Raw genomic sequence first — 16,500 nt, 5'->3', positions numbered from 1 at the left:
CCAATAATATATTACCTCTTTTATCTGATTTACCAACCACGTTTATTCCTATTGTAAGATACTTTAATCGTTGAATTGCTACATATGATTTTTAAGAAACACAATTTAGATATGCTGCCAGCGAACTGAGTGAAGTCTAAATCCACAGCAGGCCGACATAGATGTTGGCACAGTGTTTGTACTTCTTTTCAGGGCTATACTGACGGGCATAAGTAGGGGTGTTATGAGCGACTTGATTATGAATCAAGTAATGTTCTATTCGTGTTTTTTTTAAAAAGAGTTTATTGCCTGGTTTAATTTATTATTCATTGTTTGGTTCGATTCATTATTCGTTAAGTTTGTCAGTATTTTTACATTGTTTTCTAACTATATATAAAATTTAACAAATTAATAATTAGTATGTTATTAACTATTAATTAATAATTTAATATATTATTTGTTGTTTATTGAAAAATAATAAATTATTAATAATTATTAACTAATGAATTAATATATTTCTTATTTTCTATTAGTAAATAAAAAATTAAAAGGCAATTGTTAAAATTTATTTAAAAAACTAATTAACTATTTGTGAATCCATCAAATCGAATTAGAGTATTAGACCTTGTTTGAGATAACTCATTAAAATATCAAATCGAGTTTGAGTCATCAAATTAAATATTAATTAAATTTTAACTAAATTAATTTCGAAATAATTGAATTTTAACTAAATTAAATTCGAATAATTTATTAACCGTTCAACTCATTAAGCATCCAGCGTAAGTAACAGGCGAGGTTAGCCCTCATAATTGACTATAATAGTTTTTGGGCTACACACAGTCCGTTATATCATAGGAAAACCTACGAACAGAAGTTGTTCCCTCGTAATGGTTGATATAAATTCGATCGATGGGTAATTTTGATATGTTAATAATAACCATTATAATATATTTATATTATGTAAATAAATGTAAAATATGATTATAATATAAATATGTATGAAATTATTCTTCTTTTATTTTAATTTAATTTTTTTAATTTGAGTATTAAATATGATTTTAAATCAGAGTATTTTTAGTTGATTTAAAGTGAAAATATCATATGTTTGGTGAGTTGCAATAATAACTCAATGTAGCCTCTTGAACTTTATGAATTATTTGTGTTTGAGTATGAATATTATATATAGAATTGTTTGAGTTGAGTTAGAGGTATTATACAATAATTTTATCATATCTATCGATAATATTATAATATTATATTTGTTAATACATGTTTAATGGTTTAATTTTTTTTCTACAAATCAAATCATTAAACATTATAAAGTTACATACATTATGAATTTTTTTATGAAACTTGACATATATAATCTATATGAATGAAACATGAAATGTGTCGTGATTGCACAAAAGTTATTGAAATGTGTAAAAACATTATATTTTTAGGGTGATTTTGAATCTATATGATATATTTATCATGCTAATTCATATCTATATTTTTAACGGAAATTCTTAATATGAATCAACTAATTAGATAATGTAAATTTATTTGAAATTTAACTGGAATGATCCATATGAATGGAACACGAAATATATTAGTCAAATTATTAAAATTATTAAAGTATGCAAAATTTATTTGTACAATTTATATTTATAAAAGAGTAAACTATATAAATGGTCATAAGAGTTTGAGTAAATTCATCTCTTCTCTACTGATATTTTAAAAATAATGATTTAATATTTTAAAAATAATAATTATATATTCTCTACTGATATTTTAAAAATAATGATTTAATATTTTAGAAATAATAATTATATAATTGACATTATCGATTTATAATATACCAATTACTCAATCGTTAATAATTATTACTAGAATAAATCAAGCAAGACAACAAGTTAATCAATTCATAGTTAAATTTACCATTAAAGATAAAAGAAAATTACCTGATGGGCAACGTGTATATGCATATAGCATTAAAGATGGTTCAACCACCCTGCCTAATTACTGGAGGTATCTGGCATGCACCTCGGTGATTGAAGAGAGAGAGATGGGACTGAATTAGCACAGCAGTACAGATTATAACTACAACAACATGGAACTTGGAACGTACAAACAGAGATATCAACTCTTACAAACTACCAGATTAAAACATCAAACTCCATAAGCATGAAATCAAACACACATTTGATCACTACGAGAGAGAGGTTTCTTAGTTTATCAGATGGGAAAATCAAGGGCACTTGAACTTGTTTCCATGGGTTCTCATATCAGTATAGCATCTCCCGCACCTTTCTCTGTTGCCCGAGGTGCCCGGCGGCACACATTTGCACCTGGCGCAGCAGGTTCCACATGCTCTTTTACACACGTTTTGCCTCGAGTGTAAAATGTACCTCGCCTGGCACAACCCTCCACAATCTGCAAACTCACCCATTTTCATGATTTTAAACAACAAAAAAGACGAAAGATTTAATGGTGGAAATAATTACCAACGAAATGAAAAAGCTTTCTTGTTGGTCCTTTCACCATCTGGGTAAGGTTCCGCTCTTCAATCGTGGTTTCTGAAGGGACCTGGAAATGTAAAACACAAAGGGTTGATTCTTGAAACGATTAAACAAGCTGTTGTTACAAGGAAATAACGTGTTTACCTGAACCATGCAGAGGAACAAAAGCAGAAGCAGGAGAGTAAGGCGAAACTCCATTAGAAAAGGTGGCAATGCTTAGCTTCTTTGCAGTGACAAATGATGCTGAGGCTTTGAAACTTGGGACTGCTTGGAAAATAGGCGCTTGGCCTTTTTATAATAGTTTCTTTCCTTTTTCAATTACAAAATCACCCTTCCAAAACTACACCCTCCACATCTGTACAAAATATGACGTGTATCATCGGCTGGGAATGTGCCAAATGAGCAGCATGAGAATCTAATGGGGTTTTCTCCATGGAAAGGCAGGTGTCTGGGTACATTGCGTTTGAGTTGAGGTGGGCGAAGGAATCAGGTTTAGGGAAGAGAGGGACAAGTGTGGTGGAACACAAAACAGAGAGAAAAACAAGGACCGTGAGAGGCAGAAATAGAGAAGGAGATGGCGTTACGGCACAACACAATACATTGCATCCTATAGTATATTCCATAGCATTCCACGTATAATCATGCATCCCCCATCACCAACTCATACATCCACTAAGACTCGTGATAGTTACATTATATCTTAATTAATACTAACTACATAAATAGTCTCTCAAACTTTTACCATGCTTACATTTTAGTTATGATCAAATCTTTAAAATCTGTAATACAATCCATATGTTTTTATTCGTTTTTTTTATTATAATCATAGTTATTATTTATCGTTTAAAAAATGACATAACACGTTAAATATTTCTAAAAATTCATAATTTTTTAATTGACAATTGTCAAAAAAAATTTGCATGCATCATTATTGTCTAACATTCTTACGATCGATGTCATTACTAAACACAACACTCATTCTATTCAAAAGTTTTCTACAACTGTTGAATCATTCTTCACCATCATCTCAATCAATTTTTGAATATTACAAATCATAGGTCACAACTATCATTCACGACTAGACTAATCAAAACTCAAGCTACCGTCACTGATCTCATTTGATCGCTATCCAAAGCTAAAGTCATCAATATATAACAATAGGAAAAAAAGAGTAGTTCTCATCTCAGTTTTTGTGAGTTTTTAATGAACAAAAGGATTGGATGTCAATCTCAATGGTGAGAAGGTTCAATTTAATTAGAAAATTAACATTATTAGATTTCATGGTGATATAATAATTGACAATAACAAATCATAAATTTTAGATTTTCGTTTTAGTTAAGATTTGAAAAAAAATAAATAAAAAATAAAAAATAATTCGGTAATCTTTTGGTAAAAAAAATTATTAAAACAATGGCTAAAGGAGAAGTAGCAACTGTCAATTTCAGATATTAACAAATTAATTTTATTAAAAGATTTTAACGTGTCATGTAAATTTTTTAACAATAAATAATAATAATTGTAAAAAATTAATATTTATATTATAAATTTTAATATTTTAATAACTAAAAATAAATGTCATAAAAGCCCAATGACTGTTTATGTAGTTTACTCTTAATTTTAAATAGAGAAGACAAAATACATTGGTTGCAATCAGGAAGACCGACAATATTTCCTGAGGAAGAATGCCACGTATGAAGTGGCAATACAAGGCGCGAGTTCCCAGTCCAGGGTTCTGAATTCAGTTGCCACCTGTTATCGCATAACCTCAGCATCTGTATTTTTCACTCCATGCATTCGCTAACAATTGCGAACCAACTCACAACTACTTAAATTCAGTAATTAACCTAACTCGGCAGCTCTTGAAGGAGATGATGATAAGCAAGGCCTAGGTGGGATGGTGAGTGACTCGGTACTCCCTTCCAACATCTCCACCACTCTACTCATCGATGGCCGATTTGATGGATCAGTTTGTATACACCACAAGCTCACTATTATCATCTTTCTGGCTTTCTCTTGCTCGTTTTCATTCCTAAAACCCTCTAATCCCAGTTCTTCATCCAATTGTACACGACTATAAATCCAATCCGGAAAATATACTTCACTAGTCCGATCAACTTCCACGTTAACATTCTTTCTTCCCCCTACCATCTCTAGAAGCATCATTCCGTAGCTATAAACATCGGACTTGTGTGACACTCTTCCAAAATTCCTCGAAAACACTTCGGGTGCAATATATCCGATGGTCCCTCTGGCGCCCGTCATGGAAATGAAACTCTCGTTTCCATGACACAGTTTCGCCAGACCGAAATCAGATATCTTCGGGGAGAATTTGTCGTCGAGAAGAATGTTATGCGGCTTGATGTCGAAATGAAGAATCCGTGTTGCAACCACAATGCAGATATTCAAGCCCTCTGGCTATGCCGATTGCAATCCGGTACAACTTCTCCCACTCCAATCGACGACCCATCTTCTCTTGAAATACAAACTTTTCGAGCGATCCATTCGGCATGAACTCGTAGACGAGAGCCCTGTGACGACCCTCAATACAGAAGCCGAGAAGAGATACAATGTTAACATGAGAAGTTCTGCTGATGCTTGCAACTTCATTGATAAAGTCTTCCCGTTACTCTTTGATTTATTCAGAATCTTCACTGCTACATGTCCTCCATCAAGTAGCTTGCCTTTGTAAACATCACCATAGCCTCCTTTACCTAGTTTGTCTCGGAACGAGTTCGTGATTTTCTTGATATCTGAGTATCTGTACCTTTTTGGAGCTAGAAATTCATGGTCCTTTAAGAATACTTCAATGTTCGTAGTTTCTCCTGTTCTCAGCATTAATGGGATCTTTTTTTTGAAGCAGAAGGTGAGAATGATCAAGACTAGTATTCCAATAATTGAAGAAGCTGCATTCAAAGAAAGGGTGCACGCCTTGGATCAAATATATTTCTTTAAACGAATTAATCTAAAATAAAGGTTAGGATTACCAAGTCCAAGGCCGAGCTTCAACCTCATTGTGTTCTTCTCTGCAATTCAGTTACAAACAAGTGCAAAGTTAGTCTTCATCCAAAAATAAAAAAAGAATGGGGCAGGCTGTACTTCATTAATTATGAAGGGTTGTTTATGAATTAATATATAGAAGTGCTGAAAGTAGGTCGGATATAAGAGGTGCTCAAATTAAATGTTATTGAATTCCAGGGGTTTGTATTGATTTCATCATTGAATTTTAATACTAAATTTTAGTGTTGGATTGTAGGCATTGGGCCTTTAAACCGTTAATAGTGTCATGGTAAAACCTTTTTTTTCCGTGAACTTTAGTTTATGTTTTGATTTTATTATTAAACTTTAAAACGTTTCATTTTCATACACTGAATTTTAATTTGTGTCATTTAGGTCCATGCGTACAATCTTTAACTTCTTCGGACATTGTGGTTGGTTAATCACAACTCATCAGTTGTCATTCACAATAAGATCAATATAAAATATTTGATTTCATTCATTTTTATTCTCATTTGATTGGTTTTTCACAAAATCCACATAAAATCGACGAGATATGTAGTTCATCTTATAAAAAATAATGCTACTGACCATTCAGATCTTTGAACAAACACTCAAAATCTTCAAAAATAATGAATTTTTATGTCTAATTTCGTGAGTTTTAAAAATGTTTTAGAAAAATCCAGATGGACACAGTGATAAAGAGAGATGAGACGAATTAATAAATGTCTAGGGTGATTACAAAAAATGCAAATGATTTTTAGAGATAATTGGAAATAAGTGAAAAAGAAATTCCAACTTTGATAAAGAAGATGATGAGATGAAATTAAAAAAAAATTATTCATTTGACTTATTCGTTAATACAATAAAACACCAAAATTATCATGTCTTATATTAAAGTTAAAATTAAAGTTAAGTGCGTACCGAACACGAAAATGATGTGAATAGATTAATTCCTCGTTGCTGAATCAAAATTAAAATCTAATGTTAAGATTGAAATAGGTAAATTTGATAAATAAATAAAAACTAAACTTTAATGACATTTGAAGTATATTAGACCAATCTTATTATATAGAATTCAGCCCGATAAACTGAATTGATAAATATTCTAGTTGTTCTATGGAGTTTGGCAGTATATATTAAAATTTGAAGGATTTTTTTTAATGATCTTGAAAACAACATACCAGGAGGACAGCGCGCGGCGTGAGGCCTATCGGGGCAAAAGCACTTGAAGTTGTAGGACCCGTAATCGAATCCGCATTTGCCACCACTCGTCTCGCAAACGTAACAATCACTCGCTATCCAATTCAACACAAACCCTCTCCTAACCACATCTTCCACATCTCTATCTCCGTCGGTAAAAGCCACGGGCGCCAACACACTTCTGCTACAGTTCCCGGAAAGTAAACTCACCTTAGGATCGCCATTCAACAGCCCCAACGTCGTAGTACTCTCATTCCCAGAACCACAATCAACCCTGTACCGTGAAAACTCCGCCATCACCCCCGAGCTTAAACTGCAATTAAACAGCAAAACCATAGCTCTCTGGTTCTCAGGCAGATAAAGCCGATAATCCGGAAGCGTTATATTCCGGATCGAGTGGCCGCACACGGCATCTCCATCAGCTCTCGAAACCAGAAAAGATTGGTTCTGATAAAAGATATCTTGGATAATATAATCGCCATCAGGCAACTTAAGAACTGCGGTCATGTTGTTTCTGCAGGAGATGTTGAATCTGGGATAGCCACATCTAGGTTCATCCAGCTCCTGGATGAAAAATGGGAACTTTATCAATTGTCTGCCACAATATCTTTGCACGCTACAGATTGTGAAGTTCTCGTCCACAGCTAAACCTTTTCTTGGCTGGAAAAAGAAACTGAAGAGAACCAAGTATACCACTGGAAACAACGTTGATGTAAGGTTAAAGGGATGGATTTGATTCATTTGTGGATCTTGATGTTTGGGAAAAGAGAGATGGTAGGGTGGAAGAAGATAACATATTATTATTAATTTTATAGTTTATAAAGGAGGAAAGAGAGCAAGTGGGCATAGAGGTAATTAAGTGATGGGAGACTTGGGGTTTGACTTGGTTATAGTCAGCCATTGTCTCTTAATATACGAGTTTAAGAAGACTTGTCCAAATTATCTGCCACACATCTTAGACAGTTGAATTTCAAGGCAATTTTCATAATTGGGAGTCGCTTTCGGAAAGTTGCATAAGTAGACCCACCTACAAGAATTAATGGAGGCAATTAAGTAAATTATTTTTTTTAATTTTTTATTCCAAATTGACGTTGGAAAACTACATGAATTCATACGATCGGAATATAAAAAATATTATATTTGACAGATGGAATATAAATTTTCCTAAAAGTATATTATAAAATGCCTTAAATTTTCCTTTGCACTTCAACGACTATGGCATCATGCGTTGTTGAACGTGCGCGTATAAATAGATAAGCGTAAACTACTCCAATGGTCACTACTGTTTGGGTAGGTTTTTATTTTCACCACTGATGTTTCAAAAGCTCCAAATCGGTCACTAATGTTATCGTTTGTTACAAATTGGTCACTCGCCGTTAACATGCGTGACAGAAAACAGACGTGGCCTGTTATTTATATATTCTTTCAATTTGATCATAGTTTTAATAAATTAAAATATATTTATTTTTAATTCTTATAAATAATGATATAATTAAAAAAATAAATCAAAATTTTAAAATGAGTTATAAAAACAAAAAAATTAACGTTTTTGTAATGTTAGGGTAAAAAAATAATCAAAATGGGACTAGACTTGATACTTTTGATGATATGTCAAGTGAGATTATCAGTTTCTTTAAAAAACAGTTGGGGGTGGCTGACCATGAGGTCAAGTGTTGTAGTGTGAGCATAATCAAGGATCTTCTTGATTATTCCTTGCCTAGGGGAGCAGCTGATGCTTTAGTTAAGGATGTTTCTGATGCTGAGATTAAAGATGCCATATGGGGGCAAGGGAAAAATAAGTCTCCTGGTCCAGATGGCTATAAATCCTATTTTTTTTAAAGAGAGCTTAGCCTATAGTTGGGAAAGATTTTTTGGCAGCTATCAGGTACTATTTTGATAACTCCTTTATGCTCATTTCTTTTAATGCTACAACTGTAGTTCTTGTTCCAAAGGTACCTAACCCGAATATAGTTAAGGACTTTAGGCCTATTTCCTGTTGCTCTATAATATATAAGACTGCTACTAGAATCTTAGTGAATCGGTTATCTGTTGTTTTCCCTAGTACGGTCTCTATGAATCAATCTATTTTTGTGAAAGGGATGAGCATTGTAGATAATACTCTACTAGCTCAGGAGCTTGTTAGGGGCTATTCTAGGAAAAAAATCTCCTCAAAATGTGCTCTTAAGATCGATTTGCAAAAGGCTTTTGATTCTTTAAGCTGGGAGTTTGTGGGGGTTATTTTGCATGCTCTGGGATTACCAGAGAAGTTCATCGGCTGGATCTTGGCTTGTTTTACAAATTCCAGCTACTCTATTGTGTTCAATGGTAGCCTAGTTGGATACTTTAAGGGTGCACGTGGTGTTAGACAGGGTGATCCCTATCACCATATATTTGTCCTTGTGAATGTTTTATCCATCCTTTTGAATGTGGCCGCTTCGAATGGAGATTTAATTTCCATCCTAAGTGTAAAAAGATTGGGCTCACCCACCTTTACTTTGCGGATGACTTATTTTATGCAAAGGTTCTATTGACTGTGTCATCGGTGTGCAAGCTATTTTAGATATTTTCTACTCCATGTCAGGTTTAAAGCTAAATGCTAATAAATGTGAAATGTATTCTGCGGGGATTTCTGCTGAACAATGTGCTGCCATTAGGGAGATTACTGGTTTTAAGCTGGGCAGCCTTCCGGTAAGATACTTGGGAGTTCCATTGGTGACTAGGAAGCTAGCTATGAAAGATTGCCATAGCCTCATTGATATAATTAAGGCAAAGTTGAATTTGTGGGCCAACAAGCATCTCAGCTTTGCTGGGAGACTTCAACTGATTTGTGTTGTTTTATTCAGTATGACAAATTTCTGGTGTAAACAGCTTATTCTGTCGAAAGAGATCATCAGGAAAATCAAACAACTTTGTTCTCGATTTTTCTGGAAGATTCTGATTTTCCTGCAAAAGGTGCACGTGTTAGCTGAAAGAAAATTTGCTTAATGAAATCTGAAGGTGGTTTGGGCGTGCAAGATGTTAGTGGTTGGAATAAAGCCTGCATTGTGCATCTAATCATGAAGTTATTGGCTAACGAGGGATCTCTCTAGATGGCTTGGATGCAATCCTATGTGATTAGGAATGTTGACTTTTGGCAAATGAATATCCCCGCAAATGTAAACTGAAGCTTCAAATGTCTTTTGAAAATTAGGCCTACTATTTCTCATCTCTTTGCTGATTCGGGCTGTGACCTCAATGCGAGACGTATTTGGGAAGACATGTGCATTAAAGCTCCCAAGGTCCCTTGGCAACATTTGGTCTGGTTCCTTGGGTGTATCCCCAAACACATCATCATTGCGTGGATGGCTATTTTAAGTAAGCTTCCTGCTCGGGTAAGGCTTTTGAGAGTGGATCTTAATATTGATAATGATAAATGCCTATTGTGTGACTCCGAAGCAAAGTCTAGAGAACATTTGTTCTTTGATTGTAGTTTTGAAAAACTTTCACTACAGCAAAATGGGTTTTTAGCGGCACTTTTAGCGGCGTTTTTTGAACAAACGTCGGTAAATACTTGTGGTTTAGTGGCGTTTTTATATAAACGCCGCTACCTACTGTACTTTAGTGGCGTTTTCGTATAAACGCCGCTAAATAATGTACAATAGTGGCGTTTTAAGCACAAACGCCGCTAAATGCTCGTACTTTAGTGGCATTTCTATATAGACGCCGCTAAATAATGTACTATAGTGACGTTTTAAGCACAAACGCCGCTAAATGCTCGTACTTTAGTGGCGTTTTTGTATAAACGCCGCTAAATACTATACTTTAGTGGCATTTTAAGCACAAACGCCGCTAAATTCTCGTACTTTAGTGGCGTTTCTATAAACGACGCTATAGACTCGTACTTTAGTAGCGTTTTTATATAAACGACGCTATAGACTTGTACTTTAGTGGCGTTTTTATAAAAACTCCGCTAAAGACTCGTACTTTAGAGGCGTTTATATAAAAACGCCGCTATACACTTGTTCTTTCGTGGCATTTTTATACAAACGCCGTTATACAATTATACTTTAGTGGTGTTTATATACAATGTCGAAAGTTTACAATTTTTAATCCCGCCCTTTTTCATTTTTTCCACCTTCACCCATTTTTCAATCCCGCCGTTTACCCAAACCATCTGCTTCACTACCAAACCCCAACGTTAATTAGAAAAAATGGTAGGTTTAATTAACAAATTCCAAACGTTAGTCAGAGAAGAGTGATGAGTCGGCAGCCTGCAAGCAAAAGATGAGCAGTCGTCGAGGGCCACCGAAGCACCAAATCGCTACGCCTGGAAACAAAACGCCGGTGTTAAATCTGACTGTGTTTGTCCTTGAATCTTTTGAGATTTTATTTTTGTTTCTAGTTTCCGATACATATTTGGGCAAAGATTTAACATTGAACTTCTGACTGTGTTTCTCTTACAGGGATTCTGCAGAGGTTGAAGAAGAAATCTGGGTTTGCTTGGAATCTTCAGAACAAGCGCGAACTGGTTAAAGGCTGTCTTGAATCATCATTAATTTATAAAATTCAATAATTGTTGCACTATTACATTCTCTTTCTCATGTGTTTATAATGTTATTGCCTGTTAAATTGTTGATATTTTTGGTCAAACTCTTGAAACCCAGATCTGGTTGAAGGCTGTTCATTGCTTTCTGGTCATCAAAGCTGAATATTTGTTCAAAACAATTTAACTTTTTTCCTGGAAATTGTGCTGAATTATTGCCCTGTTATAAATTAAGGTGAGAAATTACTGATTTTAATTCCATAGATTATTGAAGGTTGTATGCATTTGAATTTCTGCTGGCTTTTATCAGTGAAAATTGCAGTAGGGTTTTGTGGTTTATAACTGCAGTCTTGAAAATGTTCTAAGGTTGCCTTTGAGAACTTAGTTCCAAAGGAGGGATTGGAACTGTTGAATGAATTTTTTTGTAGTACTTTCCAACATATTATTTTTTATGATTAAATTTAAAGATCATAGCATTTCTGGATTTCTATTGAGCACTGAATTAGTAATACACAAATAAAAAAGGGAACTCCAGTAATTCATTTATTCTCATGATTTGTAAAATAATCAAATCAAAATCTACTCTCTTGTCTAGTACTTGTTCCAAATAAGCATTTTCTTATTGCCCTTTTTTCTAAAACTGCTTTCTGGTTGTTGCTATAGGCGCTTTGATGAGTGAGGTGTGAGGATACAACCAATTTTTAATGTGAAGCTCATAGATCCATTGATTTGTTTCTCAACTGCAGTAGAAGAGTTGCTTGAGATGATGTATTCTGTTCAAGTGGAAATGCTCATGGTCTCTTGTAGCTGCAATTGCTTCTATATAGTGCTAGTTTCAGTTGTTCATCTATTCCTGTTTCCTGTCATCCTTTCTTTTGATTACTTCAGTGCTCGGCAAGTCCAGTATAAGTGTGTTCCAGTTAATACATCAGTTGACCAGGGTGCTGATCATTTATGGGTAAATAATAAGCCACAGGGTCTTGATTTAGATCACAGATTTCCTTCTGACTTGCATAATGGAGTTGTTTATCGTAATGCACCTTGGAAGGCAGCGATCGGCCAGTGGTTTTCTGGTTGTGATGCTATTACTACAGAAGCCCACATTATTGAGGTAATTATGATGATTTTTAATCGTTGTTCATCTTTCTTGTCCCTGAGCTATGTGATGGGTTGTTTCAATATGTTCTGCTCATTGTCACACTACCCGAGCTATGTGCTTTTGTGGAGAAGGCACAAATATCCAAAACCGTCATGTGGCAGAGTCATGTGGGTTTCAAGTAAAGTAAGCTATAGTCAGGCTCCTAATTCCATGCTTCTTGGTATTTGTTTTCTGTTGTGAACATCATGAGCCGCACTCCTTGTGTTGCCTCTATTTCAGCTCACCTACTGAACCCGAAGGTGTCAAAGTGACTGATTGGACAAAAGCTGACCCGGATAATATTTTGACAACAAACGGGAGCAAACCAGGATGGTGTAATGTAGACCCAAATGCTGCATATGATTCCAAAGTTCTCTTTAAACAGGAATGTGATTGCAAATATGATGGACTTTGGGGCGTTTTGTGAAGTGCCTGTTGAAAGTATTTGTATCAACCAATGCTCTGGACATGGCTATTGCCGTGGAGGATTTTGTCAGGTAATGGCTTTGTACTTTGCATTTTTAAATTAATAGTGAAACTTGATTTTCTTTTTAAAGGAAAAGAATGGTACAAATTTCCTCTACCTACATTCATTATAAGATATACACGTGTGTGTGTTTGTTTGATCAACATTTTCCTGAATTTCTATTTCTGTGTATGATTTTTCTACAGAGTACTAAACAATCAGAACAACAAGAAAGGCATGGTTTTTCCACTCTTCTCATTTTAGTAGTTGATTATGGTATAAAATGTAAGCTTTTGATGTTTTAACTGACATATCTCTTGTTTGGTTTTTTCCTTTGAAATGCTTGGATTTTATTGCTGAAGAGATCAGTGAGTAAACTTCCCTTAATTGGTCTTATCGGGTGAGAGTTAATTTTATCCTCGTAAATTTCTCCCGTGATTTGGTGCAAAACAGTCTGCAGTTTGGTTGCCATAATTGATTTTTTTTGCCTTTTAAAGCTTGATATAGTTATGGGACTTATGTCAATAGTTTTCTTTTATGTCACTCATTCTCCTAATCTACAAGCTTCACATCTTATGTTGTAACAATGTCTAGCAAGCGAACCATTTACATTAGAATAAGAATCTTCAGTTTTGGAAAGAGTATTGTGTGCATCAATTAGTTCTTGGTAGTTATATATTTCTTTTGTTTTGTATCTTTCCTACCAGTTCTATATTTCCTGTGTAGTAGAAATAAATTGGTTTTGAACTGGCGTGATGAATGATATTTGGCTTGTTTCTTACAGCAAATGTCTTGGTTGTGTCTATGTTCAGCGCGATTCAAAATCATCAGACTTTAAAGGTGTTGCAGGTGAGTCAAAATAAATTGGTTTTGAACTGTTACTACTACTATTTAAAGCTTTTTCAGAGTTTTAGATTTATCATTCAAAATCATCAGGCTTTTTCAGGTTACTGCTAACAGCTGGGAAAGTGGCCTCTTTATCTTATTTCTTGTTGTATTTGCAATAATTGCTGATGGTTATGATCAATATGTTTATAATCAACATGTTTGTCTTTCATGTACTATATTAATGTATCTTGTTTCCCTGCATTTTGTGATTTTAATCATTCCCTGCATTTTGTGATTTTAATCATTAATTATTTTAGAAGCTTTTTCTTTATGAAGTTTTGGTCTATAGCTATTGTCTTTTTTTCTTTTAATTGTTTGAATTATCTATTGTTTTGCTATCAGCTTCTTGCCAACCATACTCTGTTCATAGTTCTGAATTTTAGGTGTATTCTTGAAATGCAATAGAACTATCACGAGCATTTCTATGCCAAATCAGAAGCATCACACCTGTGTCACAAACATTTTTTGCTTAGGAATGTTTGAAGCATTGTACCATTAAGGGTTGACAGTGTTATGTATGTTAGTTAAATCTATATTTCTCCTCCTTTTTCCATATGCCATCTGATTATGGGGGTCTTCCAGAATGCATTGGCTAGCTTGCATATGTGGATATATGCCATGTATCATAGTTATTTAGAAAGAAGGTAATGTTTAACATTTTTTCTCATTAGCTTGAACTTATGTTTGAAGGCAAGAAATTTGGAGGTAATATTGTTTAGAATCATGCTTTTTCTTCTAGTTTATCTTCTGTAATATATTGTATCTGAATCCATTGTTTCATTGTTGTTTGAATTGAAGGTACATTTCTGATGAAGAGAATCAATTGAAGTTGCATGCCAAAAGGAAAATTGCCACTAGAAGATTGTTTTTATTCTAGTGAACAATGTTTTATTCTATTGAAAGAGAAAGAACCTAGAATAAATTGTAGTGAACAATCTTGAACTATGTTATTTTAATTTAATTTTATAAAATTTGATTATTTTTGCATATAATTTGTGTCGTAATAAATTTTAAGTTTATTATTATTAGAATGATATAGAATATTAAATATCAATTAATCTTAGCTAAAGAATGGTAATTTAGATCTGACTTTTTGCGGCGTTTGTGTCCAAAAACGTCGCTATAGATCTGACCTTTTGCGGCGTTTGTGTCCAAAAACACCGCTATAGATCTGACCTTTTGCGGCGTTTGTGTCCAAAAACGCCGCTATAGATCTGTACTTTTGTAGCGTTTGTATCCAAAAACGCCGCTAAATATCTAACCTTTTGCGGCGTTTGTTTCCAAAAACGCCGCTAAATATCTAACCTTTTGCGACGTTTGTTACAAAAACGCCGCTATAGATCTCGACCTTTTGCGACGTTTGTTACAAAAACGCCGCTATAGATCTCGACCTTTTGCGACGTTTGTTACAAAAACGCCGCTATAGATCTCGACCTTTTGCGACATTTGTTCCATAAACGCCGCTAGAGATCTTGACCTTTTGCGACGTTTGTTCCAAAAACGCCGCTATAGATCTTGAACTATAGCGGCGTTTTTGGTTCTCAAACGCCGCTAACTTTTGCGGCGCTTCTTGCGGCGTTTTTCCAATCGCCGCAAGCGCTTTTAGCGGCGTTTAAAAACGCCGCTATAGGACTAAAAAAACGCCGCTAAAACTCTATTTTCCTGTAGTGTTTATGGGGTGTCATCCTTGCATTATGTTGTATGTTCCGTAGGGTCAGTAGTTGGGATGGGGAACTGCCTTGGGCGACCCATTGTCTCAAAGGTAAGTCTCTCATTGTGAGAGTGCTTAAGCTTGCTAGGGCAGGTCATGTACCTATATATTTTAAAGGGAATAACAAGATGAATTTCAAATTCACAAATATCAACAAGTATTTCAAATCCACCGCCAAGCTACGTTTGGAAAATAAATTTCAAAACTTGGATTTGGATTCCTTTGTTATAAAAATTGTTGGAACAAAATACACGCATTATGTATAAATTAGTTAAGGTTCAGTATGGTTGTATAATTAAAAGGTATAAACATATGAATTTCAAATTCACAAATATCTATAAATATGTCAAATTCACTGCTAAATTTAATCTATAAATTTGAAAAATAATCATGAACGTCACTTGTGTTTCATTTAACAACTTACACTATCCGTTCTTTCTGGAAATCTAAGTTCCCAAACACAACCCTGAAGAAATCATGAATTTCAAAATAACCATGGAAGTCATAATTTCATGTTCTATATCAATTCTCCAAATTGAAAGCTTGCAGTTTTCCCCAAGCGAAGTCAGGACACCAAAGAATTTTCATGACTTCATTGAAATACTATCAAATTAAAAAGATGAGAAAGAGCACTGACCCCTTTGAAACGAGCCAATTGGTTCTCATCGACGCGGTGAAAAAGAGCATCTGAGCTGATAGCAAAAACATGAGTCACTTTATCCGACAACTGAGTCTCAATCTTAGCTCCCATTTGTACCAGCTTTTGCTTCCAAATCTAGAATTCACCCAATAAACAATATACAAAAATGTGGCAAATAAATGAGATAGCTAAAGTAACGGAGAATAGAGAGCGGAGAGACCTGTAAACGAAGAGACTGGATGCCGTTTTCGATTAAGAAAACCGTCATACCGGCGAAAATTCCTTGTGGGTCGGGCGACGGCGCCGTATTTTTGGTTCGCTTGGGCGCCATTTTTTTTTTCATCTTCTGGTTGTTTCGACCAGCTTCATAGAGAAGTTTTGTTTCTTTTCGTCCAAAGTGCAAAGTTAGTCTTCAACTCTTCATCCAAAAAAAAAAAGAATGGGGCAGGCTGTAATTC

General features: G+C 34.5%; 1 protein-coding gene and 1 pseudogene across 2 annotated transcripts; both read right to left on the bottom strand.

Annotated features, from left to right (window-relative positions):
* Nucleotides 1-1,934: 1,934 nt before the first annotated feature.
* On the bottom strand, nucleotides 1,935-2,795 carry LOC120201731 (snakin-2-like). Of its 2 annotated transcripts, XM_039202286.1 has the most exons (4): nucleotides 2,721-2,795; nucleotides 2,625-2,686; nucleotides 2,466-2,547; nucleotides 1,935-2,394 (listed from the first exon to the last, which is right to left on the bottom strand). In XM_039202286.1, the coding sequence occupies exons 2-4, from the start codon at nucleotides 2,676-2,678 to the stop codon at nucleotides 2,210-2,212; spliced, it is 321 nt and encodes a 106-aa protein (XP_039058217.1). In that variant the 5' UTR covers nucleotides 2,679-2,686; nucleotides 2,721-2,795; the 3' UTR covers nucleotides 1,935-2,209. The 2 variants fall into 2 exon arrangements, with proteins under 2 accessions (XP_039058217.1, XP_039058216.1); XM_039202285.1 differs by having other exon boundaries at nucleotides 2,625-2,751.
* Nucleotides 2,796-4,073: 1,278 nt separating this feature from the next.
* Nucleotides 4,074-7,464, bottom strand: LOC120201726 (annotated as a pseudogene).
* Between the last annotated feature and the right edge of the window lie 9,036 nt (nucleotides 7,465-16,500).

This window comes from Hibiscus syriacus, unplaced genomic scaffold (genome assembly GCF_006381635.1).
Source record: "Hibiscus syriacus cultivar Baekdansim isolate YM2019G1 unplaced genomic scaffold, ASM638163v2 tig00007895_pilon, whole genome shotgun sequence".
NCBI classification, from domain to species: Eukaryota; Viridiplantae; Streptophyta; class Magnoliopsida; order Malvales; family Malvaceae; genus Hibiscus; species Hibiscus syriacus.
This window is presented reverse-complemented; position numbering and strand designations above follow the sequence as displayed.

What these genes read in the sequence shown, in the direction of transcription:
- LOC120201731 (XM_039202286.1), bottom strand. Translation starts at nt 2,678, where the DNA reads ATGGAGTTTCGCCTTACTCTCCTGCTTCTGCTTTTGTTCCTCTGCATG. An exon ending in TGTTCCTCTGCATGGTTCAG is followed by an intron (nt 2,548 to 2,624) that starts GTAAACACGTTA and finishes TTACATTTCCAG; the next exon opens with GTCCCTTCAGAAACCACGAT. An exon ending in AAAGCTTTTTCATTTCGTTG is followed by an intron (nt 2,395 to 2,465) that starts GTAATTATTTCC and finishes GTGAGTTTGCAG; the next exon opens with ATTGTGGAGGGTTGTGCCAG.